This window comes from Lingula anatina, chromosome 9, assembly GCF_051362555.1.
Source record: "Lingula anatina isolate TDL-2025a chromosome 9, LinAna3.0, whole genome shotgun sequence".
NCBI lineage: Eukaryota > Metazoa > Brachiopoda > Lingulata > Lingulida > Lingulidae > Lingula > Lingula anatina.
The window spans coordinates 15,337,934-15,362,924 of NC_141775.1; the positions used below are offsets into that span (position 1 = coordinate 15,337,934).

General features: G+C 39.6%; 1 protein-coding gene across 4 annotated transcripts; it reads left to right on the top strand.

The window, feature by feature from the left end:
- The first annotated feature begins 141 nt into the window (after positions 1-141).
- LOC106154043 (GRB10-interacting GYF protein 2) lies at positions 142-24,402 on the top strand. Of its 4 annotated transcripts, XM_086994851.1 has the most exons (27): positions 142-275; positions 5,261-5,305; positions 5,779-5,998; positions 6,375-6,619; positions 6,842-7,035; positions 7,425-7,571; positions 7,951-8,027; positions 8,198-8,311; positions 8,530-9,048; positions 9,396-9,796; positions 12,139-12,297; positions 12,805-13,011; positions 13,484-13,630; positions 14,255-14,409; positions 14,588-14,688; positions 15,011-15,253; positions 15,590-15,718; positions 15,884-15,985; positions 16,300-16,410; positions 17,059-17,250; positions 17,539-17,699; positions 18,062-18,161; positions 18,447-18,546; positions 19,246-19,292; positions 19,674-19,790; positions 21,156-21,238; positions 22,595-22,767. In XM_086994851.1, the coding sequence occupies exons 2-26, from the start codon at positions 5,274-5,276 to the stop codon at positions 21,207-21,209; spliced, it is 4,074 nt and encodes a 1,357-aa protein (XP_086850977.1). In that variant the 5' UTR covers positions 142-275; positions 5,261-5,273; the 3' UTR covers positions 21,210-21,238; positions 22,595-22,767. The 4 variants fall into 4 exon arrangements, with proteins under 4 accessions (XP_086850977.1, XP_086850975.1, XP_086850978.1 ...); XM_086994849.1 differs by lacking the exon at positions 21,156-21,238 and having other exon boundaries at positions 22,595-24,402; XM_086994850.1 differs by lacking the exons at positions 142-275; positions 21,156-21,238 and adding an exon at positions 416-617 and having other exon boundaries at positions 22,595-24,402.
- Positions 24,403-24,991: the final 589 nt, after the last annotated feature.

Consider the following 24,991-nt stretch of genomic DNA (forward strand, 5'->3'; position numbering starts at 1 on the left):
ATGCAAATATGCCTTACCTGAGCTCACTTTTCAAACTCACGATAAAACACAGATACAATGCCATATAAACGCCAGCACAAGCTATTTACCTCACAGAAATCGATATTCATGACGTAAAAATCGATCTATTGTGGCTGCAGGTCGGCATTCCGTGGGCGCAGCCATCTTGGATACTCTAGACATCCGGGCACCTGCAGGTCACGTGATACATACAATCGTCGGCCATAGTGGGTCAGTGAATCCTGATACGAGCTAGAAAATCTTTTTAATACCAGGTAAATGAACATTCTAAGCATGTTATTGGTCCAGAGGTCTGGTCTGAGATACATAGCTTGTAGAATTATCGTGTATTCGGGTGTGTTAGTTGTGATGTAGACGTTGGAAATAAGTCGACATCCGGTGAAATTTTTGTGCTATGTGGACGACTGAGAACCCGAGCGAGGCCATGCTTGCAGAAGCAGCCTGATTTATTACATATGGTGCATACATTGGGGCTTATCACGGCTTCTTTCCTCTTCCAAACTCATCATTTTGTACACCTGCATGCTCTAAGAAACGGATGCATTGATATTAGTGCGTTGACGTTAGCGCATTTTTAAAGGTTTTGCGTGAAAAAAGTGAGTTGTACTTTGTCTTTGCACACCTCTGTTAGTGTAGTGGAGATGAGTAACAGAGTGATTCACTGATAGTAGTTGAGTGCTGGGTGATCATAACTAGTAGGTAGATATTTGGTGATCACTTGTGATAAGAAGTGAAGTTGCACTGGATGTTACAAAGGTAGCATGCTCTGTTGATCTCATAAAGTGTCCAAGCATGAAGTTGAAAACTAGGAGATGATAGAAGTGTGAACTTTTTCATGATCAAGGAAAAAAAAGGTTAAAATATCATTGCATACACCTATTTCGATGTACAGAGATCAAAAGATATTAATAAGAGATATACTTAAGAAGGTTTTAGACTTCTAGTTTAACCCAACTATCTTTACTCTGTTGAATACCATTTTAGTGTCTAGCATCAAGTATAAACACTTTCGTGAACACATGCAAGTATAAATGTACAAAGATACTGTAAAGTGACATTCAACTAGGGTATCACATAAGTTTTGTGGATTTTCGACTCCTCAAGTCGCACACTGCTCAAAATTCTACCAGTGGCACTGTGAGTTACATCTGCTTGTCTACCAGATATGTTGAGGAGTATTAAACACCCACTGAAGACTCCTCTTGAAAACTTACTGTGTGGGAAATCATATGTGTGCTGTGCAGTATTGGGACAAGTTTCATTCATCACACCACTTTGGGTTTATTTTCAAGAAGGATACCTATTTGTTACATTCTGAGGTTTGTTAATGGTATCAAATTAAATGGATGTATAATTGTGTGATAGCATAACTCAAAGACGAGCAGATTCATATAAAGCTGCCGATGGCAAAAATGGTTGGTTTTTTAGCAGTATGCAGTTTGAGTAGGTGGGGAAGAAAAATGTTCTCTATACTTTTAAATTTTAAGTGTACTAGTAAGTACTTGAAATATTCAAAAAAAATGTAAATGGGGGTGCAAACATGATTTTTCAGGCTTTATATATTGTCATGTGTGGAAAAGACGCTTAATCTTTGATTGCTATACCTTCATATGATAGCAAGCTAGTTGAGATTGAAATTAGATGCACTTGATTTAAAGGTTCAGTATGCTTCTCTGCAGTGTATCATTTATGAGCAATCTTTTATCTGTAGTGTAACAACACCTATAGGTATATGTATGTTTGATTGCCCATCTCTTTCTTCATTCTGGTCTCTGTGAAAATTGTATGTTCATGGTATTTTAGTATCTATGTGTGTTCCCTGTTCCCAGTATTCTAGTATCTGTGAGTGTTCCCTGGGTCTGCTCCCCCTCCATGTATTTTAGTTTTTGTTTGTGTTCTGTGTCAATTGTGAAATGTTAAATAATTTAATACAATCCTGTACATCCTGTTGTAAATCAACTAAAAAGTGAAAATGTTATAATTACATGATCAGAACACTGTGCTTGATCTCCTTGGGACATCTTACCTCTTGAACTTAACTATCATAGAATATTGTAACTTTTAAAACCCCAAATGTAATCTAAGGCTTAAAACAAAGACAATTTATTAAAAGCATCTTAAGTTAGATATAAAAATTAATGCATAAAGAGTAAGTTTAAGCATCAAAGTATTGATTTATTATATACATTGCAGCTTTAATTTTGATTTTATGTATGCAGTATATGTGGTCTATAAGTGGTATGTGGCTGGCTGTTCCTTTAAAATTCTAGATCTATTAATAGGAACGTGTGTCATACAAATCCCAGATATATGTATGTGGGCATTTTTTATCAAATTTTAAAAGATTTAATTACTAAAGAAGTATCTTTTAGTGTCCTGTTGTCTGTATCCATGATTTTCAATCATTTTATATGAATCACAATAGTTAAACTTTGACCTCAAGTTCGAAAGAAATTTCTATGGTATCTTCATTTTTCATTTATCTACAACTACATATAATTTATTGGTCATGCCCCTCTAACTTGTTGAAGTTTATTGAGGAGGTGATGAGGAAGGACTGCCAACTTTGGAGCACAAGTCTCTTAAATTTGTTTGAAAATGGTTCACCTAGACCTACTTTTAAAGGTCAGGTCATCAAGGTCATGTTGGTGATCAAGGTCATGCATGTCATCTTAACAAAATTTTCAGAATTAAATTTCAAGGAACAATTGAGCTGGATCACCAGTAGGTTGTAGATAGTTTTCTTGTGGTTAGGGGCCTTGTTACCATGGAATCCATATTTCATCCCTCTTATTTTATTGGCAGAATGTCAAGAGTGACAGGTAGATTATTAGCACCCACAACACAATAAATTCCAATGTGAGTTCTAGGAAGTTACCTGTATGTTACCTGTAAGTTATGCTGAGTGGGGTTAAAGCAGATAAAGACAAGATAAATGGTGGATCAGTTACTACTGAGAGGCCAGCAACCTGGTGAAGAACAGCTGACTGACTTTATAGCAGTAACTTGATGTGTGAGAGTGTAGGGTACCTGACTTGTATGTGATATGGTACTGCTGTACACCTGTTTAAGCCCCCTGGATGGTGTCCCTTGGCATGGTCCCGTTAGAGAGAAAAAAAAACACATGCTGACAACTGGTCAATCATTGAGCATCCATTCTGCAACCATTGTTTGCGCTACCTTTTTACGACCACACTGATGCCAGTTTCATGGTCCCATAAAGTTGGCTGCAAGGACGCCGTCCACTGTAAAGGGTTTTTTTTTTAGTGGAAACATGTGGCTGCGGGTAGATGTGATTTGGTTAGGCAAGCAGTATGTAGATATATTTGACAATTCAGCTCACACTGATCTGCTAGTAGTAACCTGCATTGCTGGTTCATTATACAGCTAGGATAGTTGATGTGTAGGATAACCAGTTGATGTGGAAGATAAAGGCTAATTTATTATGAGAGTCAAGTGAGAAACATACTGAGTTTTTGTCTCTTGGCTTAAATTGGACTGTTGATGAACATTTGCGAAATTCTTGTTACTGCAATAACTAGAAAAAATTCTTTGGTTCAAACTCTTTGTGGTCCCTCATTGGACCAAAATGCTGGCCTAGGTAAAAAGCTGTGATCAATTTCTTTCTTACATTTTTATATTATTTTAAAAAGGTAGTTTTATTTTGAATTTTTTTATTCTATTTCATAATCCATTCACTGAAAACTGAATATGGGAAGGTATCTTTCCTTCAAATGCTTTGGTGTGTGGACAAGTACAATTAGAGCCTAGTTATCAAGAACACAAACTAAAAGCTGTATTAATTGTCTAGAGAATAGTGTTGATGTTAAGTTGTCTAGAGAATCTTGTTGACGTTTAGTTGAATACAGTTTGTTTTTGTGCAGACATGCAGAATGAGGAGAAGCATATTACGCCAGACTGGATAGCAATAGCAGCCTCTCGCAGCATTGTTAATAACCTGGTGTATAAAATAGGGACCAGTTAGTGAGTAAAAAAAAAGGCAACATAAAGATTGAAATGTTATTTGATTAGACTTATTGTACAGTATTCAGAATTGACTTTGGTGCACCATATCAGTTAACAAGGGGTATCCTTGCCACTGGCCATTGATGTACGTGTGGTCACTTGCTGACCGCTGTCCAGTGTCCTGGTCCGAAGTTTGGACCATATAGCCGTATCCACATGTGCTGAACACAGATGCACAACTTAATCACTGCATGCTTGTCTATGGGCACAGTTTATTTTAAACTATATTACACTTCACTCTTTAAATAATTCACTATGCTCTGTTATAATTATTCTTATAGATTGGTTTGCCATAGCATATGAATTATTTTAATGAGTTGATTTACCTCTTGCCTTACAGAGGAAGTATATAATTACTGTCCAGATTGTAATATACACGGCACTAGTGAATATTGTTATTAACATCTTTATCATGCTTGGGCCAGTGGTTGTTATGTAGTGATGTCTGATGACTTCAGTGGCATGCTGTATAAATTTGTGATCAGGAGAAGAGAAATACAGTGGTAGAATAAAGTACATAATTAGGACCAATATTTTTCATTTGGATTGTGGAATGTCTTAGCAGTTTGTTAGTTTCAAAGCAGTTTTTTCTAAAACTAAATGGAATTTGATGTATAGTTTCTTGGTCAATTGTGTATATTTCATATAAAATTGCACACTGACTGAGGGCTGCAGATCTCTGCTAACTGTTAACGTTACCTGTGGGCTTGAAATGCAGGCCAATTTTGAAAGTTGGCATGATGCAATTAATGTTATCATTTGCATTTTTTTTTTACACACACATTTGCACATAAACTGCTGGCAGCAGACAGGCTTTTATTTTCTGTGAACAGTCGAACAAATACATATATCCAAGTTATGAAGTCGTTTAGTATTAACATGCATATTGTTTTTTCACAAGTGCTTCATTTTTATCAAGTTTGTTAACCTTTTTCTCTTCTCTGTCTAGACAGGTGCTTAATACACATTTTTATCAGATATGGTAAATGTATATCACAGGGAAATTTAACAAGCAGGTGGAAAGTTATTTTAGATGGAGAGGTTTTTATTTTCTGCTTTACTCTCTGTTACCATCTGTTAATACAGGAATTTTCTTTCCAGGGTGCATTTCTACTCTTTGGCCATTAACTTAATAGTTGTAGAATGCTTTAACAAGGGAGCAAAAGTTTTATGCAAAATTTATTGATGTGTGCTTATTTTTTATTTCTTCCAGATCATAGTTGAGAATGGCAGATACATTGAAATTTGGTCCAGAATGGTAAGTTACCCATCACAGACTATGACCTTTTTCTACTTGTCCTCTTAGAGTCTTTAGTTTGTTACTTGTCACCCAGTAACTTGTTAACCAGCCAGGAAAGGGAGAGTCTTATTAAATCACTGTCACAAAAACTGTAGGCTGTCTCGCTAGGCCCCCTTTACCCTGGATGGAGTCCTCTCTGCATCCTATGGTATGGCCCTGTTTGAGAGTAAAAAAAATATCTTTACGTGCTGACAACTGGCCTATCGTTGAGCATTCATTCTGCAAGCAAAATGATGCTTGTGCTTCCTTTCTACGACCACAGCGATGCCAGTTTCATGTTCACACTAAGGACACAGGAAGGACGCCGTCCAGTGTAAGCCGTCCAGTGTAAAGGGGTTTTAAGTAAATTATTAGTACTAGTCTTAAAAAGCAATGAGTCAGCTTGAACAAGAAGCATGCTTTCTGACCAGTGATAATGTGTCTGTCCCCAGGCTGCGTGCCCTGTCTGACGGTAACAGTGTGACCACGCCACCCCCCTCGCCCAGCTACCCCAAGTACAAGCTAGCAGACTACCGGTATGGGCGGGAAGAGTTCCTCGCCTTGTTCCAACCAGAGTACGAGATACCAGAGGAGCTGCTCCAATACCCCTCCATACTGGTGGAGAAATCTCAGAAACCCATGGCGCTTATACCACTCACAGAGGAAGAAAATGTAAGTGTGTAGTCTTCTCTCTGAGGAAGAAAAAGTGAAAGAGGGTTTATTTCTAAAAAAATTGTAAAATACGCCCAGTTTGCTGATTCCACTTTGAAGAGTTATCAGGTGATAATTGTGAATCCATCTTCCTTGCTGATCGCTTAAAGGTTGTCTTAAGAACTAACTGTATTTTGTGGCTGAAGCAATAGTAGACGGCTGCTGTAAGCCTCTCTTTTGTCAGGTTCACAAACCTTCATCCCAGCAAGGATTCTTAGTTCCTGGGTTTAGTTTTCACTTGTTGAGTTTTTCACGACCTGCATCTTTGAGGTCTGCTCTGTATTTCCTGTTTGTAATGAATTTTAAAACTAAAATTTACCATGTTGTTCTTTTCCAGCGCATCATGTCCCAGTCAGTGAACAGTCTAGCGGTGCTGCGTCTGATGGGGAGGGGCGGCGGTGGCGCCTCTGGTGGTCCAGGGGGACCGTCCATGAGAGGTGGACGAGGAGGCTTTGTGGAAAGAGGCCGAGGTCGTGGTCGAGGAAGGGGTGATGGCTACTACTCCAGAGGACCATATGAGGAGGGGGAAGGCAGCCTGGGCAGGGGGAGGCTGCACAGTAGGAGTGACAGCTGGGACGAAGGGTGCGTATTTGCTTACCACATTCTACTATAAATATAAATACTATCTTGAAATAGAAATTGAGATGGATCTTGATTTAGGTAAAAGTACTCAGCATCAGTTGCTGGTTCCATGGGCCTACAGAAGACATGCTGACTGATTTGATTAAAAAATTTATAAATGTCCAAACGTTTTGCTATTTTACTGTTTGTGAATTGACCTGAATTTGTCTTGCTTTACATTAGAAGCAGAGATCCGAGACCTAGATTTGAGCGAGGGTTTTCAGCGCGGGGAGCATATGAAGAAGGTGAACAGATATCTCCCAGGAGAGATTTCTCGCGCTCTATGAGCAGTGATAACTGGCGGGAAGCTAAGAACATAGCTGAGGAGGAGGGGGAGGGTGGAGACTGGAGAATGGCCAGGTCTAAGGACAGATGGGGTTAGTATACTTCACTTTTGTGATTATAGAGAAAACGGCGGGTTGAGGCACTTCTTGGTCTTCCAGAAGAAGGGTCAGATTTTCAAGTTTACATTGACGGGTATATTTTTTTTTCTGTGGGAAGTCGGTCAGAAATAGATAAGGGATCAACAAAGATAATTTGGAAACTTTCAGAAAAAATCTCTGGATCCGCCCCTGGAAATTGCAGTCACATTACAAATGGTGCTTCTTTGGGAAGAGCAATAACATGTCAAAATACAATTTCTTCACATTCTTTTTTCATGGACTTCTGGTTTTGATTTGCAAGTATGTTTTATTTCATTCACTTCTGACTTGTAGTTAGAGATATAAATATAAAGCAAACTCTATGTATTCTTCCCCATGATCAGGGACCCGTGGCGGCTGGCGTGGAGGAGAGTACGACTATGACAGAGCAGAGAGGAACGACAGGGGTTTCTTCAGACAGAACAGTTACGGTGACAGGCCTTATTACAACCGCCAGAGGAGTGCCAGTGAGTCTTGGGGAGATGAGGAGGGTAAGTTGAGGAATTTATTCAGGCAGGTCTTCTTACTGGTGTCAGAGGAGTGCCAGTGAGTCTTGGGGAGATGAGGAGGGTAAGTTGAGAAATATATTGAGATGGTTGTTATCACTATTGTCAGAGAATTGTCAGTAACTCTTGGGGAGAGAAGGAAAGCAAACAATTCTGCTGGCTGACAGTGTTGAGGCAAGAGTGTATATAGTGACAGTTACAGATATGCCAGTCATCTTTTTTAAGATGAGTTGGGATGAAGAGAATTGATGTTTGATTTTGTATATGAAATGCCAACAAATCTTGTGGAGTTAGAGAAAGAGTTGACAGATTTAGAGTTGTGTGTTTGGCATCTTTCTATACATATATCCTGTCTTCCTTACAGATGTCCCAGAGTGGGCTGCAGATGTAGAAGAAGATATCGGGACGTTTGATGCCAGCGGTGCTTTTGTGTCATTGAAGGTAATAGTTTTCTCAGAAACCGAGAGGCGCGTCTCTCCAATGTGCATCTTTAGATCTAGTTCAGTGAGTATAAACAGAAGCAGAAAATAAACTTTGATGCAAATATGAATGGTTAACTTATATGCAGTAATCTAAGGGCCAGACAGTACAGAGAGGATGTTTTATTGCAGGAGGCGGAGGATCAGAAGAAGGCCATGAAGAAAGGAGAGAAGTTGGGAGATGGGGAGCAGACCAACGGGGAGGTGAAGGTGTTCAGTGGAAAGGTAGAGACGTCGGATACAGAGGTAAGTTTTTTTTTATCTAAACTATGTAGAATAAGACTGTTCTAAGATATGAATATGTTATGATTGTAGAAAAAAAAAATTGTAAGTAAAAGATTAGTTTGATTCCAGTCAGGGAAAGATTGTGAAAAGTGAAAGGATGTTTGGCCGCAATGAAGTACAATGTTTATCCCGTGTAAACACTTTGGTTTATGTGCTGGCATTTCTTGTGAACATTTTAGAATAATAAAGGTGCCAAAATGGAGAGTAGTGAGGAAACAAAAGTTAACTCCACAAAAGAGAAAAACAATAACAATAAACAAGAGCTTAAAGCAGACACAAATGATGCAGAAAAAAGAGAGACCTCAAAAAGGCCAGAAAATAATTCACAACCAGAAAGCAATAACAAGGTTGCCAGCCAAATCAATGTTGCCAATAAGACACAGCCATTGAAGAAGGGAGGAAAAGACTCTGCTAATGCCCAGGAAGTGGATATTGATAAAACTAACAAGGCTCCTGAACCTGTTTTAACACCTTCTGATTCTCTTCCTGTGGCGATGTCTGTAACCAAGGCAACAGAATCAGGAGTGGAGGGCAAACAGAAGGTTAACGGGGAGACCAGTGTGGTTGTCACTGCCAAAGCTGAGGACCTGGTGGAGCCATCTGGTGGCGATGTGAGTGAAGAGCGACAGAATGATCTCCATGACTTCCAACACTTAGAGGCAGCAGCGGAGAGTTTGGTGGCTACGTGGACAGCAGAGGTGAGGATGAGGGTGGAAGTTGGTGGGGAGGGGGAGTTTCTGGAGATGAAGGAGGGGTAATACCCCAATATGATATGTAGTTGCTCCCTTAAATCTTTTTGCACCTTTTCCTTTCAGTTTACTTTTAAAAGAATTGGAATGAAGTGCCATTTTTACTTTTGTGCTTGGAATATTATAAACAAGAACTCAAAGCTAATCAAAGAGGAGAATAGACGGATTTCTTGAGGGACGAAGAAGTAAAAGAAGAATAGATAATGTATAATACAAGCATTGAGTTGAGCATTGTGTTCAGTGCAGGAAATGGTGTGTAATAAAATGTCTGTACATGTGTGTGTGTTCACCTTCAGGAGGATGCCAAAACCCACAGCAAGGCAGCAGTGGACAGTGGTGGTCTTCCCATTGACCATGAGGATGCCAAGAGGTGGTTTTACCGTGACCCCCAGGGGGAGGTGCAGGGTCCATTTGAGAACTCTGAGATGGCGGAGTGGTTCAGCGCGGGCTACTTCACCATGAATCTACTGGTCAAACGCGGCTGTGACGAGAGGTTTTATCCGCTGGGAGAGCTGATCAAGAGATGGGGGCGTGTGCCTTTCCTGACAGGGCCCTCCCCACCACCCCTGCTGCACTCGGCCTCCCCCACCCCAGAGGGTCAGGTACAGCCACTGCCACAACCCACACAGCAAGAACAGATAAAGATGCAACAGCTACTGTTACAACAACATATGATGCAGCAACAGCATATCATGAGGTGAGTACCCTACAGTAGGAACAATGTATGGTAGGGTTTATATTGTCTTTGGGTAGACCTTTACGTGTAATCTGTTTATGTGTAATCTGCTGTCCACACGACTAGTAGAAAACGCAGTGTGTGCTGACAGTGGCAGTGATTATCGACTTGGCAAAAGAACAGTTTTGGTGTTAACTTTTTGGGGATATTTATTGTACCACCAGCGTAGGCGCTGGCGGTACACATGGTTTTAGTCCCGACCCGTATGTTCCGCCGGCTCCTGCGGCTCCGCCGGCTCCGCCGGCTCCTGCGGCTCCTGCGGCTCCGCCGCCAAGTCACCGTTACCGCTTCTCCTCCTAGACGGTAAGGGTCTCCATACCCATCTCTTGGATTTAGGTCACCTATAATCTCAACTCGTTCCACGTAAAATTTGGGCTTTGTCGGTATTGGGGTCTAGGTGTGGCGCTCATTGCAATGCACCCTTGTCCAAAAATGGCAAAATTAAATGCTAATTATCTCCCCTACGGAAGGAATTATGGGAAAATTTTCTACAGACAGCTTTCCAAAAGTCATATGTGTAGATTTCAAATATGCCCTTGTATTTTACCTTTGACCTTTATTTCAAGGTCAAACGGGCCAAAATTTTCAAAAAACAAAATTTTTGCCGAAAAAAAAAATTTTTTGCGCTCTTATTCAGACACCACACAGACTTAACTAATAATATTAATGGAAAGTGTTACCCTTCGGGTCATCTTTCATCTCCGTGAATTTGGGGTCAATCGGTGCATTTTCACGGGAGTAGCGGCCATAAGATATCAAAACTGAAAACTGTCTCTAATTCGGGAACCGTTAATGCTAGACACCCATTCTTTTTTGCATTATGTAGAGCATGTAAAGCCCAACACTGGACGTGGTCTCCATTTTTTTGTATTCCATACGGTTTTCGAGTTACGCTTTATCAAAAAGTACATATTGGTGGTGAAAGCAAAATGTGCAGGCTTGGCAAAGCAGACAACTTGTGGTCAAAAATGACATTATTTCATCAAATTTGAACATCTGGAACTTCAGAGCACCTCCCATTTCAAGAATTTTGACCAAAATGACCTTTTCTTTATTTTAATTAATTTTTTTCTGTAGGAAATTTATGGCACACTATGGTAACTCCAATATTATACCATTTAGTCCCTTATATCTCCAAAACTGGCAGAGATAGGTCCATAGTTTCTATTGAACTTGAATAGGAAGTCATATACTGGCAATCTAAACGTGACCTTAAAATTGACCTTTGACCTACTTTTCACCATGAACTGAACTTTGCAAATTTTGCTTCCCTTTTATCTCCAAAACTGGCAGAGATAGGTCCATAGTTACTATTGAAGTTGAATAGGAAGTCATATACTGGCAATCTACATGTGACCTTAAAATTGACCTTTGACCTACTTTTCACCATGAACTGAACTTTGCATATTTTGCTTCCCCTTTATCTCCAAAACTGACAGAGATAGGTTCATAATTACTATTGAACTTGAATAGGAAGTTATATACTGGCAATCTAAGTGTGACCTTGAAATTGACCTTTGACCTACTTTTCACCATGAACTGAACTTTGCAAATTTTGCTTCCCTTTTATCTCCAAAACTGACAGAGATAGGTCCATAGTCTCTATTGAAGTTGAATAGGAAGTCATATACTGGCAATCTACATGTGACCTTAAAATTGACCTTTGACCTACTTTTCACCATGAACTGAACTTTGCATATTTTGCTTCCCCTTTATCTCCAAAACTGACAGAGATAGGTTCATAGTTACTATTGAACTTGAATAGGAAGTTATATACTGGCAATCTAAGTGTGACCTTGAAATTGACCTTTGACCTACTTATTATCATGAACTGAACTCTGCTAATTTCTTTCTCTTTTAACTCCAAACCTGGCAGAGATAGGCCCATAGTTACTATTGAAGTTGAATAGGAAGTCTGGCAATTTACTGTGACCTTGGAATTGACCTTTGACCTACCTTATGATGAACTTAACTTTGATTGTACCATTTTTTTAGTTATATATATATTTTTTGCATATTTTGAAAATTCTCTTTGATTGCATTTTTACAGCTTGTCAAGCACAAGACTGGTGGCTGTCTTCCTTTTTTTGTGTATGTGGGGGTCTATACGAATGTGCTTGCTCCAGCTGGTGGTACAATATTCGGAGGCGGTATCGCCTCTCTGATCCTCTAGTTTTATATGATTGTGGCTGTAATTTGAAATAATATTATCTATTAATTGGAAGAATGCTAATGAATCTATTTAAATGAGTATAACGAATACTTAGAACAACAACAACTTTTATCATTATTATGTTTTGTAGACAAATCCAGCTCCAACAGATAATCCAAACTCTGCAGCAGCAAGAAGCCTTTGCCAAGCTGTCTCCCGCAGAGCTGCAAGCGCTGGCCATGCAACTATTGTTAAAACAACAGCAACAACAGCAGCTGCAGCTGAACCAACTGTCACAGCAGAAAGACATGTAAGTTTAACTCTGGTTGTCTGAGAATACTGAAGCCTGGCTCAACCCAGGGGGTGATGTTGACCTGTATGCTTTTGTTTTGTGCATTAAAGTTGACTCCTGGAGGGAAATGCATAGATTACATTCTCATGAATGTACTTTTGCTTCATGAAACGTTTGTACAGATACTCTGATCTGCTGTTGGCAATATTAAGCATGAATTGGTTTGCTTGGTTTTGAATATCGGCATGGACTTTTTTTATCATAGTTTACTGGTGTTGAGGCATTGCTGCCTTTGTGCCACAAGCAGTTTTCTATTTCACAACATTGGTGTAAGAGGACAAATGTGTGGCTGGAAATGTGACAGAAAGAATATTTTTGCTGTGACCGTGCAGACTTCACGGTAATAAGGCCTTGATGTCTGCTCATGTTGTAGTTATAAAATAGCCAATCAGTAAGCTGCTTTGAAACTGGTTGCCATGGTGACAGGTCCACTGCAGCCAATCAGTGTTGATTTCTGTCCTGCAGGCAACTCCAGCTCCAGCAGATCATGCTGCAGCTGCAGCAGCAGGAGTTTTTCACCAAGTTGAATCCTCAGCAGCAGCAGGCGCTGGCTATGCAGGTCTTGGTGAAACAACAACAACAGCAGCAGCAGCAGCAGCAAGAACAGCTTAAACATCAACAACAACAACAATCTCATCAACAGCAGCAACAGGCTGACAATCAGGCTGATATGTTAGTGATTATTTTACTGTGATTGATTACTAATTATGTCTTGGTTTTGTGTTCTGTGTGTTGATCTTCTTTTAACTAATATTGAGACTATATTTTTTTTATATTTGTTCTGTCTTGTGGGTGTGTGAGTGCTAGGTGAACAATTTCATGCTGAAGTTCTATTTAGATACTTGTGATGAGTTCATTTTCTTGCATGATGATTGATCTTGGGTAGTCTTTTTTCTTAGAAATGTTTAAAAAGGTCAAAGAGTTAATTAAGAAGAAATGACTTCCCCATAGTGTGGTAGCAATTTTTAACCTGCATGGTTAGTATACAATAGTCATCTAGTCCAGCATGTTTTTGCTTAGAAAAGTCAGTCATTCTGGTGAATAGGTTATCTACAGTGTAAGCAGAAATGAAATACATAATAGTAACATTAAGGTATATTCAGACTGCCATCTGTAGCTCAGCTTCCTGTCTCTCTCTCTACAGACAAGTCCAGTTACAGCATATAGTTCAGAGCCTACAGCAGCAGGAAGCCTACAGCAAGCTGACACCACAGCAGTTACAGGGTCTGGCTCTCCAATTACTGCTTAAACAACAAGTCCTGCAGCAACAACAACAGAAGTTATCTCCAAGGTATTATAACTGTGTCTCCCACCTTTATTAAAGGGATAATAACTCTTCGTTTTGGCCAAAAAATGAATTTTCCTGGAGTAAACAACAATTTTCCCATACTTACCAATGGTTAATGAATCCATTTTTACATTCAAAGTTAGTCCCTGGTTTTTTTCTAAAAAGTTTGGTTTTTCGTTAAAATCTCTTAAGAGATTTTAACAAAGTATAGCCATCAATGGAGGTCATGTGGTCTAAAGACAAGCTCAGATATCAGAATAATAGCTATAGCTGCCGTTTTTGTGGTAAAACAGAAAATATTATATTTCTGTGAGTTATTTACAATGTTTTTATTGTTAAATATAGATCTTATACGAAGAGTTATTATCCCTTTAAGATTTATCTCATTTGGCATTTATATTGGTCTGCGTCATCAGTACCTTTATCTGACACGGCATCCTAAGCCTACATAACACTGAGAACATAGTGATACGGATTGTTTTGTCGGTCATTGTTCCCTGTATTGTGTGCCACTGCTTTGATAGCTGACCAAACGCATTTCCACTGAGAACATTGCGATATGTTTCATTTAATCAAACACTGCACCCTGTCTTACTGCTGTGATAGCTCACCTAACATTTATTTCAGATCTGTTGCTGAAGGCGCGGGCAGCCATCCACCGTCAAGCAGGAGCATCTCCAGCCCTCCCAACACTCTGCAGCACACATTTCAGCGCTCCATGTCGCAGCCGGGAGATGAGGACAGCTCTTCAGTCTGGGGAGGGTCAAATGTGTCAAATTCGGGTAAATATTGGGTATATTATTATAAATACGGGATATTTTTGAAAAAGTCAAGATGGAGAATAACTGTTTGCTATATATTCTGAATATGCAGTCACAATGTCTCTTTATTATCAGTTGTACATTGGTAAATAGTATGAGGTGAGGAGAGTGTGTTAATTGTCACCATGCTTTGATTTAGGCGCCCCCTCGTGGCCAGCAGGTGGCAGTAGTGTGTGGGACATAGATCCGCCACAGGACCAACCATCCATTGAAGAACTTCAGAGACAGGAACAAGAAAGGGTAAGCTTACGATCTTCTGAAATTTTAAGCATCAAAACACGGTCTGTAATGTGACCCATAGAAAAATAAAAGTTCTGAGATGAACATTTTGCTGGAACATCTACTCTAGGGATGGTATTTGCTTACAAACAAACAACACTATTTGGAGCCTACTCCCCTTGTGTTCTAGGAAGGCAGTGGTGGGGGCGGGGGGGGGGGGGGAGAAAAAAAGATAAAGATAGAAATGCAGCCCAAGCCAAGCTTGACACATTGTTTATTACAAGGTTTTCATCTCACTATGTATGTCTAGTTTCTACTAACTTTCTTGTAACTTTCTTCTAAGGAGAAGGAGGCCCAACTCCAGAGACAACAAGAAGAGGAGCGTCAGCGCCAGGAGGAGGCAGCACGCCAGCAGGCCGAGGCCATGAGACAGGAAGAGGCGCGACGCCAGGAAGAGGCTCGCAGGCAAGAGGAGCTGAAGAGGCAGGAGGAGGCACGCAGGCTGGAAGAGCTGAGGCAGCAGGAAGAACTGAGGATTCAAGAAGAGGCGAGGAGGAAGGAAGAGGAGAGACAGCTCGAATTAAAAGTAAGGGTGATTTGACTCTTGAAACCATTGCAAATAGTAAGGTCAGGAAGTATGAACAGAAATATTTAATTGGAAAGATTCTGAATTGAATAGTATAAAACATTGACAGATGATGCTTGCTTGTAAGTCACAGACAGAATTAGTGTAAAGTGAAATACTTTTATTTTGAATTTAAGTTGTATGTTGGCAGTAATTTAACAATGCCAGCAGAGAGAGATATTTTCAGCAACCTCCTGCCCTGTGCACCTCTGTCTGAAAATGCTACATCAAAATAAACAGCCCCATGTCAGCCATTCATATGCTTGAAAATGAAAATCCTTATGTTTTTACTTCCAGAGGCAGCAAGAAGAGTTACGACAGAAGCAGGAGGAGGAGGAAAGGAGGAAACAGGAGTTACAGCGACAGAAAGAACAGAAGGAGTTTGAACTGGAGAGACAGAGGCAGTTTGAGATACAGAGGAGACAGGTACGTGAATCCCAACAGTTTCTCTAAAAAAGTGATCAAAACTAATCTGCAAAGTCTTCAGATTTTTCTTAAACAATGAAATGGATGGCATAATGATGCCATACAAATGGTATACCGTTGTATGTACATGCATCTGTTACAGTATTTTATGTTCCTTATCTACAGGAGGTTCAGAGACAGCAGGAGTATCAGCGTCAGCAGCAAGCTCAGCAGGAGGCGTTGAGGAGACTGCAGCAGCAACAACAGGAACAGCTGGCCAACATTCAGGTGAGGCATTTCAAATATGAATATATAGATTTAAATACCTTTCCATACGTGATGCAGCAAATAAGAAGTCGGATTTTAAAAAAGTGATGTGATATCCAATAATCAAGAGATAGTTTTGTGAGAAGGGATGGAAGAAGTCAGCTTATCTGCTTTGTTATTCTGAAATCAGGCTCCACTACTTTAAAATAAGATAATTACATGTTATTGTACAGGTGACTGTCTATTAGCTGCATCTTTTGGTGAAACATTTGATAATTCTACTGAATAGATACATCATAAACCACCATTTCCCATGTCTTGACTTGTTGTTTCAGTTACCTACCACTGCTAACTGGGCCGCCAGTGCTCCCTCTGCTAACACTCAGAATAATTCCCTGTCCCTGGCCGAAATACAAAAAATTCAGGAGGAGAAGGAGATGGAGGAGGTAAATCAGACATGCTGAAACTGTCGGTCCGATCGGTCATGACCGGAAAAATTTGTCTGGACCGGTAAAAAATTTGACTTGTTTGGTCCAAAGTAGTTTTAAGAACCACAATTTTGAATTTGCAGTCATCATTCGACATACTTCACTAATGAAATTATATAAAACCCAAAGCATTTTTCCCCTTCATTTCAAACCTATCACATTCACAAACAAAGTAAGCTACCCTAATAATACTGGTAGTATCTGTCTCAAACGAATAGGGTGATTTTCGGTCCGACAAAAATCCATTCGGTCCGGCAAATTTTTCATTACTGCCGGTCCAAATGTCCGGCCTTTCTGAAAAGTTTTCAGCATGTCTGTAAATACAGGAAAATAAGATAAAAATGCTTTGAATGCTATAAAATCTGTATTATTATTATAGACTGGACAGGTCAGTCTGATTGACAGGTTAGATGATCATAGCCTCTGGAAAGTGAACTGCAAGCCTGCAGTTTCCAAGATCGTCTTTATAAATTGAATTGCACATGTGTTTGTATCAAAACAAAAGCTAAGAGATTTTTTTCTTAGGAAACTGAGTAAAGGAGGCCTTTTCCTCACGTAATACATTAGGGGTTCTTGGTCTGTGCTAAGTATCTATTGTAATTCCAGCATCAGCGCCAGGCAGAGCTCCACAGGCAGCAGATGCAGGCCATTCATGCCCAGCAGCAACAGCAGAAGTCCTGGGGACCGCAGCCAACTGGACGCCCAGTGACCGCCAAGTCTCTCCTAGAGATACAACAGGAACAGGAGCAACAGCTGCAGAAAGATAAGAAGAAGAACAGACAGCAGCAGCAACAGAAGGTAATGTCTTGGTAAAAGCTTGATTAAAAATATACAGGTCAGAAAATTAGTGTTTTAAAGATGTTCTTCACATTATTTCTTCACTGTTTTTAAAACCGTAAAAATTTCTATTCCATTACCCATATATTAGTTCAGACTGGTAACCTACAGGACTGTGGATCTAATTTGCCTTATTCTAAGAAATTATACAAAGTCAATGATATAAATGATAAAAGTGAACATGTGCCAACATTTATCATGCCAAGTTATATATGCACCGATTTGACCAGTATCTGTTCTGGTCTCCAGCAGTCGTCCAGTATTCCCCTGGCTACTGCAGCTGTGTGGGGCAGTACCCCAACCTCGTCACACTGGGCGTCAGAGGGAGCCTGGGGAAACCAGAAAGGAATGGGCTTCTGGGACGACGCCATGGCTGCACCCAGCAATAAAAAAACTTCCAATAATACCAAGTAGGTGGTCAGAAAGAGGACTTAATGAACTGATGCATTTTACGGGTCTGAAACTCGGACGTACCAAGATGCATAAGATTTTCTCATGTGCATTAGACAAAAAAATTACCATTCAGATCAGTTGCAGCAAGCTGTATCCCAGTTTACATAGAAGATAATTTAATATTTCAATGTTGAGTCAATATTTTATCCAAAAGTTTTCAAATGTAGGTAATATATATGTGTTGCTGAAATGTTTCTTGTTAATTCAAAGGCTCCATTCTTGAAATTTACCATTTAAACAGAATAACACTATGGGTAGAATGAACTATGCCAGATGTTTTTTGATGTGATATTGATGGTGTGCCTTGTTTCCATTGCAGCAATGCTTTCCCTGTCCTGGGAGGCGGGGGAGGACACAGCGCTGCCACTGGTGCTGCAGGAACGCACAAGAAGTCCAGCTCCAGAGCTAAGAAGGACGAGGTGAGTTACGCGTGTTGGTAACAAAGACAGCAGATGAGGACATTTCTTACTGTGATGAATGTGATGAAATGAGAATGTTGCTTTGTTTTTTTTTATTAAAATACTTTTTTGGGGGGGTATTTCGGAAGCTTAATTAGGGGTGAATGTGCTTATTGTGTGACCCCCCCCCCCCCCCCCCCCCACAGCCATTGTTTAAATGTTATAGAATATGCTCAAAGTCCTCAGATTTAGCCATTTTCTATTTTATGTACCAAAGTCTTAATTCTTCAACCATTTGTGTTGTAGGAAGCTGTCCAGAGATTATTCCAAGCTTCAAGGAAGCCAGCTGATGAGTTTACCCAGTGGTGTACAGGGGTTCTAGAAAATATGCACACTTCAGTTGATAGTAAGTACAGGGGTACTATGCACACTTCAGTTGATAGTAAGTACAGGAGTTATAGAAAATATGCACACTTCAGTTGATAGTAAGTACAGGAGTTATAGAAAATATGCACACTTCAGTTGATAGTAAGTACAGGAGTTATAGAAAATATGCACACTTCAGTTGATAGTAAGTACAGGAGTTATAGAAAATATGCACACTTCAGTTGATAGTAAGTACAGGGGTGCTAGAAAATATGCACACTTCAGTTGATAGTAAGTACAGGGGTGCTAGAAAATATGCACACTTCAGTTGATAGTAAGTACAGGGGTGCTGAAAAATGTGTACATTTGTTTGTGAACAATGACAATGGTAATTCTATGAGCACACCTCTTTGAAGTCTAAGATAGTAGAAAAGGAAAGTGAAAACTTGGGTGTTGTGCAGAGATGAAATGAGGTCAAACTGTTCCACTGTTTTCCTGGCATATGACAACCTTGCGGTCACTCTCTCAGATAAGAGGGAGAGCACAACCAGTAATGTGCTGTAATCACTGTCAGCCATAGCAGCATATATGAATATTACATTAGAAGTTTTAAAAAGAAAAGGGTTCCAAGTTTGATTAAAGGTAGCTAAATAATATGAATTTTTAGCTCTTTAAAAATGATATAAGTTACCCAGCATATTTTTGACATTGTTTAATTGTGATGACCACTCCCTTTCAGTTCCCACATTTGTGACGTTCATGCAAGATGTGGAGTCTCCTTACGAGGTAGGTATTTCAAGGCAAGCCATCTAACATATAGAGTTTACTGAGTGAGGTAAATGCTGACTGTACTACTGAACAGTAGTGCTAACACATTGAGCAGAACTGTTGGTTAAAGTAGTCACTATTTGAGGACAAAATATTTTCCAAGGTTTCTCTTTCCTAAAAGAATTGTCATTGCACAGTGTGTTGAAGTGTGTAGTAGAGATTCACTATGTTATGTGGTTGTATTGTAATTGCCAACCTCAGTATTGCTAACCTGTGTAGTAGAGATTCACTATGTTATGTGGTTGTATTGTAATTGCTAACCTCAGTTCCACCAAATTTTACTTTGATGAGGGGCGTTAGCCTTGAAATTTTTATACAATTTCAATTTCTATTCTCCAGGTTCATGATTACATTAAGTCTTACTTTGGAGACAACCAGGAATCGAGGAATTTTGCAAAAGAATTCTTGGAGCGCAGAAGCAAGTACAGAAATCAAAATAAACCACAGCAGCCAGAGGTAAGCAGTACCTTCTCTCTCCGTGTTGTATTTCTACTTGTAAAAATAGTTTTAAATGTGTAGCATGTTACTGTTATTGTTTTGTCTTATTAATCAGTCTTTCACAACAGATTCTGCTGCCTGGCAGTTTCATTGTCTTTCCTTATTTCTACCAGTTGTGGCCATTGTCAGAAATTTATCATCATCATCATCTTCACCATCTTCATCATCATCAAAATAAAGGCACATGATTTGGTATCCCTGCTGTCATTATAAGCAGGTTGTGATATTTACCAGTCCCATACTAATATGATAGTTTTCACTCCTAGACTTAGTGTAGGCCTGGGACAGTGGAGGGTTAAATGTTGCATGAAGGTGTGTCATGTCTTGTTTTACATTTGGTGTCAGAAGTATTAATAATGTGATACATGGCGTTTGTCTTAAAGTTCTGTAGATTATTATGTAGTCATCCTCTCCTTCCTTAGTGAATCTTTTTCTCTGGGGACCATATCTGGCAACTGGTCAATGTTCAAGAGCAGAACTCACTGTCTTGATGTTATTCATTCTGATGCTCTCTCCTTCCCTCATTTTAGTGACCCACCCTTGTTTTTATGGCACCCTTCACTGTGTGTGTGTGTTTGGGGGGGGGGGGGGGGATTTCAAGCAAAAAGTGAAACTTAAGACACAGCTGTTGTTTTTTGTCATTTTAGAGAATTATGAATGTAAGTGTCTTATGAAACATTTTACAGTTTTGTATATCCATCTCCTTCTAGATGTTTATATATCTATTTCTATAAAGAGTTTCTGCTGGACTTACAACATTTGTTGTGTCCCTGAGTGGCCGGAGCCATGTTAGACACCCTTTGTCTGTCTACGTTTTCACTGGCAAGAAGACATTCTTACTGGCTATAGTCAATCATTTTTAGACAGCATCGTTGTTATGGGTTTTTAAGCTAATGAGTTATCTTTTTTTGTGAGATTATATGGATTATCGTAAGAAAAAATTTTGTATTTGATATAATTGGAAATGTGGATGATGTAGACATGCATTGACCGCCCTGAAGTCCAAATGCGCGTAAGATTTTGTTTGTTGCCAAGGAGAGTTTGGGGTGTATTAGTCACCATCGCTGCTGGTTCTAGTGCAGTGTATGCCCCCAGTACTTCAGATTCATCCTTGTTTGATTCTATGCTTTCATTCTGTTTCATTGCTTTTAGATCTTTCCATTTCTGACACTAGATTTTAGATTAAAATCTTTTCTGTTGATTGCTTGCTTTTATTTATTCCCTTCTGCCCTCAAAACTTCCTTTTGTTATGCTTTCTGTCCCTCGCCCCTACCTCCATACTGCCCAGTGCTTTCTCCAGTTAATCTAGTGTGCTACTTCCAGCCTGACTACTGGTGGCTGACACAGCAATGCTTCCCCAGACATTTCATATACTGACTGCTGCTAGAAACAACATGCTACAGGGGGTAAGATAATGCTGCCCCACCCCCATCACACTCCTACCCCACCCCCTACCCACTGGTCCTTTGCACTGGGGGAGGCAGGATTGCTACAGTCTAAGGAGCTAGAACATGAACACTGAGAAGTTGTCCACGGCCATGTGTGTTGCAATGATAGTGATGTTATATTGTTGTAATGTCATGGGTATGGTTGTAATGTCATGGTATGGTTGTAATGTCTTGTTGTCTTGTTACAATGTGATGTTCATGACATGCTATGATGATCATGTTATGTGATGGTGTGGTGTTCATGTTATAGTGTAATGACTGTAGCAAGTAAAGATCTGCTCTCCTCTGTGTTCTGCATGTCAAACCATCTCCCACTGCATGCTGTTGCTCCATGTTTGGAATAATTCACCAGCTTCACAGCCTGCTCTTCTGTTGTGGAGCCAGTACAATGACAGGATGGCACCTGCATCCAGTTGAGGAAAAACCAGGAGTTTACCTTTGTTTGTGTTCTTTCTGTTGTTTGCATGTGATGGTGATGGCTTCGTAGTCCTACTGCACTGTTTGTTGAGGTAGCATGTTCCACATTTACACACACGCACGCACACACATACACACACACACACTCACTGTCCTTGTTGAAAGTGTTTCCACACTTACAGTGGGTGGCATAAACAACTACAGGGTCAGCTAACGGTGGTGATTTTACACTTCTCATTGATGGGGTCCATATTAAAAGATTTGTCTCCCTTTATATTAAGATCCTATAATTATGATCAAATATATACCAAGTCATTTGTCTATATATAAGCCCCATTTCCAGGCTGGGAATACACGGTACTGGTAGCCACACATACATGGTGTGCATGGTGTTGTACCACCAGTGTAAAACTGAAAGTGACTTAGATTTAAGGCATTGAATTCTTTGTTTTTAAATAAATCAGATCTGGTAGAATCCTTTATTGTGGCACTGAAATTCACAGTGTTGCTGGTGGTACAACTTTGGGAGACAGCTCACTCCTCTACGTTAGAAGAAATTATCCAAAACCTCACACACCATAACCAAACACTCCTGGTGTCTTAATCAACAAGAAGCGATGATTTTTTTTAATAAATAGAAAAAAATAAGTGGCTAGATATTAACATAGTGTAAATTCTTTTCATTATCTTTGTTGTTTAAATATTAGTTGGGAGAAAAAAAAGTGCTATTTTTGCTTTTAATCTGTAGACTGAAAGTATTCTTTCCTTTTGTTTTGAGAACTTTGAGGTAGATGATTATCTCGTGGGCACTTGTTAAGTATTTGTCCAATTTCAGTGAGTGACAGTATAGTATCATGTGTACAGCTGTAATCTAAAAAGATTTCTCTCATATTGCAGGACAACATCTTTGCCCCCGCTGTGGCCATCAACCCAAGTCAACCCAGTCGGCTGAACTCAGAAACGGAAGCACAGAAATCCAACAAGAAAAACAAGAAGAAGAAGATGCAGAAACTGGATGCCAGCATCCTTGGCTTCACTGTTCACGCAGCTCCGGATCGCGTCAACATCGGCGAGATTGATAAGATTGATTGACTGAAAGTGCACAGACACGATGGGACTATTTCAAATGAATGCGCGTTGTGACTTGAGCTTGACCTGGGATTCCTCCTACATTGTATCTCCTGTGTAATTACTGGTCTGTGTGGGCAGGGGGCGCTACTGCTGACACTGCCTAATATTGTCCATGCACAGACATCTGGAGGGGTCGGACTTGCTGCCTTCTGCATATCTTTAAAGAGCAGAGAAGGAAAACTGCAACAACAGTCAGCCTGTGGGAGTGGTTTAATGTTGTCTGTCAATCACATTCTCCATATAAGGAATGGGCTCGCTCTGATTGGCTGGACCTTGGATCGTGTGTCATTAGCTAATGAGAAGTGTGAAATTGCATAGCAACATGTTTTGTATTAAGAGGCATATGGCTGCCTAGATTATGTCAGTCATATGTGTGGTAAGGTTGCCTAGCTCAATGGCTGTCAACAAAGTTGTCCATTACACGCAGGAGAAGGCAGACTTGATAGAAAACGGAAGAAATTGGTAAATGATTGTCCACTAGAAAATGCGGCGAAATCTTAGATTGTGTTTGCTCAGTATTAGAAAAATTTGGGGGGAAGTTACTTTTGAGAACTAAAACTATAAAAGAAAAAGTCAATGTGAGCAACAAAGTATCGTCATTTTATAAGTTCATTCAGTGGCTTGCACCGAAACATTGTCATTACCATTGTCATCGTCATTGTCACGGTTATTTATCATTGTCATCATCATTGTTATTGATCATCTTGCATTCAATCATTGTTCCAACCTGGGATTTGGGGTTCATCACTGACTTTGCCATTTTGCCATTTTGACTTTGCCATTACAAACATAAGTGAATGGAGGACTGCATGCTGAAAACTGGGTACTCTGTAACAGGAGAGATCTTGATGATCTTTTATTTACAACTCTTCCATAAAAATAACTGAATCAGCAGAGAGTTTGGTCTTAGTGAGAATTTTTTAAGCTATGTGAACAGTGAAGCAGATTTTCCTGAATTTTCACTGCAAATAAGATCTTGATTTAAATAAATTTGAATAGAGTTGGTATGGTGCCACAACAATTGAATATTTTATTAGGACTACAGTTGTATTATATTCTGGAACAAAAATTGGACTGTTACATCCTTAGTCAGTCCTTGCCAAGTTGTGTAACATCTGTTATTGCTCTTTCATTTCATGTCTGCTGTTTTATTACTTAAGAACACAAAAATATGAACACGTTATGGCTCATTGATTTCGGTTAGAATATAAAACAAATGAACATGGCTAGTCCAGCATATAGTGTAGTTCAAAATAACTGGTGTCCTAGCAGACATGCTGCAACAAAAAACAGAGTAAAGACAGACTTCTTTGGAGATTTTTATCCACCTATATTACAGGTTACTATTTCAGCAGAACTGTGAAGTTGCGCCAAGAACGGGAATAGCTTCTCTTCTCACTTCATCTGTAATACTTATATCGGCGCATTGGCATGTTCAAGATAATAGAAACTGTAAAAATGCTGTTCTTTGTTCAATGATCACCACAGAAAGCATGCCTTGCATTCTACTTGACTTGTTTTGTCTCTCCTATATATACATAAATTGAATTTTGGAAAATAAACTTAAATTTAAACTGGTGTTGCTGTTGAGTCACGCGACAAATAAAAGGAAAAACAAACAAACAAACAAACAAAAACTTTAAACGTAATATAAAAAGCTTTGAAGCTCTGAGCTATTTTAAGTTAAAAAAGCACATGATATGATCATATGTTATGAGGTAGAGCACGATCTTCATTTAGAACTTCTATGCAAAGTTGTGATTCGCTGTCGTTTGTCAGACGTGTACTTCTTCACATGCAGCCAAAACATTGAAAACAATATTTCAGAAATAATACATTAAATTGCCCACCCTCAGTGCTGCACACATGTTCGAAGTATTGCCTGACACGAGTTGTAATGCAAAGAGCGCTGAGGTCGCATTGTCTGGATGTAATTTGAGTGTGGTAACGCTAAGATATTGCATTGTCTGACGTGATGGTAACTTAACGCAACGTAATGGTTGCCGTGTATTACGTTACAACGCGCCAACGGCCATAGCGCTGTTCAAAGTAGGCCTACCGGTGCAAAATTACTGCATTATTTGCAGACAAGGAAGTAGTCTAGATTTTTTTAACTTGGCAAGTTTACAAGGGCTGGAATCTGTCCTCTTTATGGTGTAATGC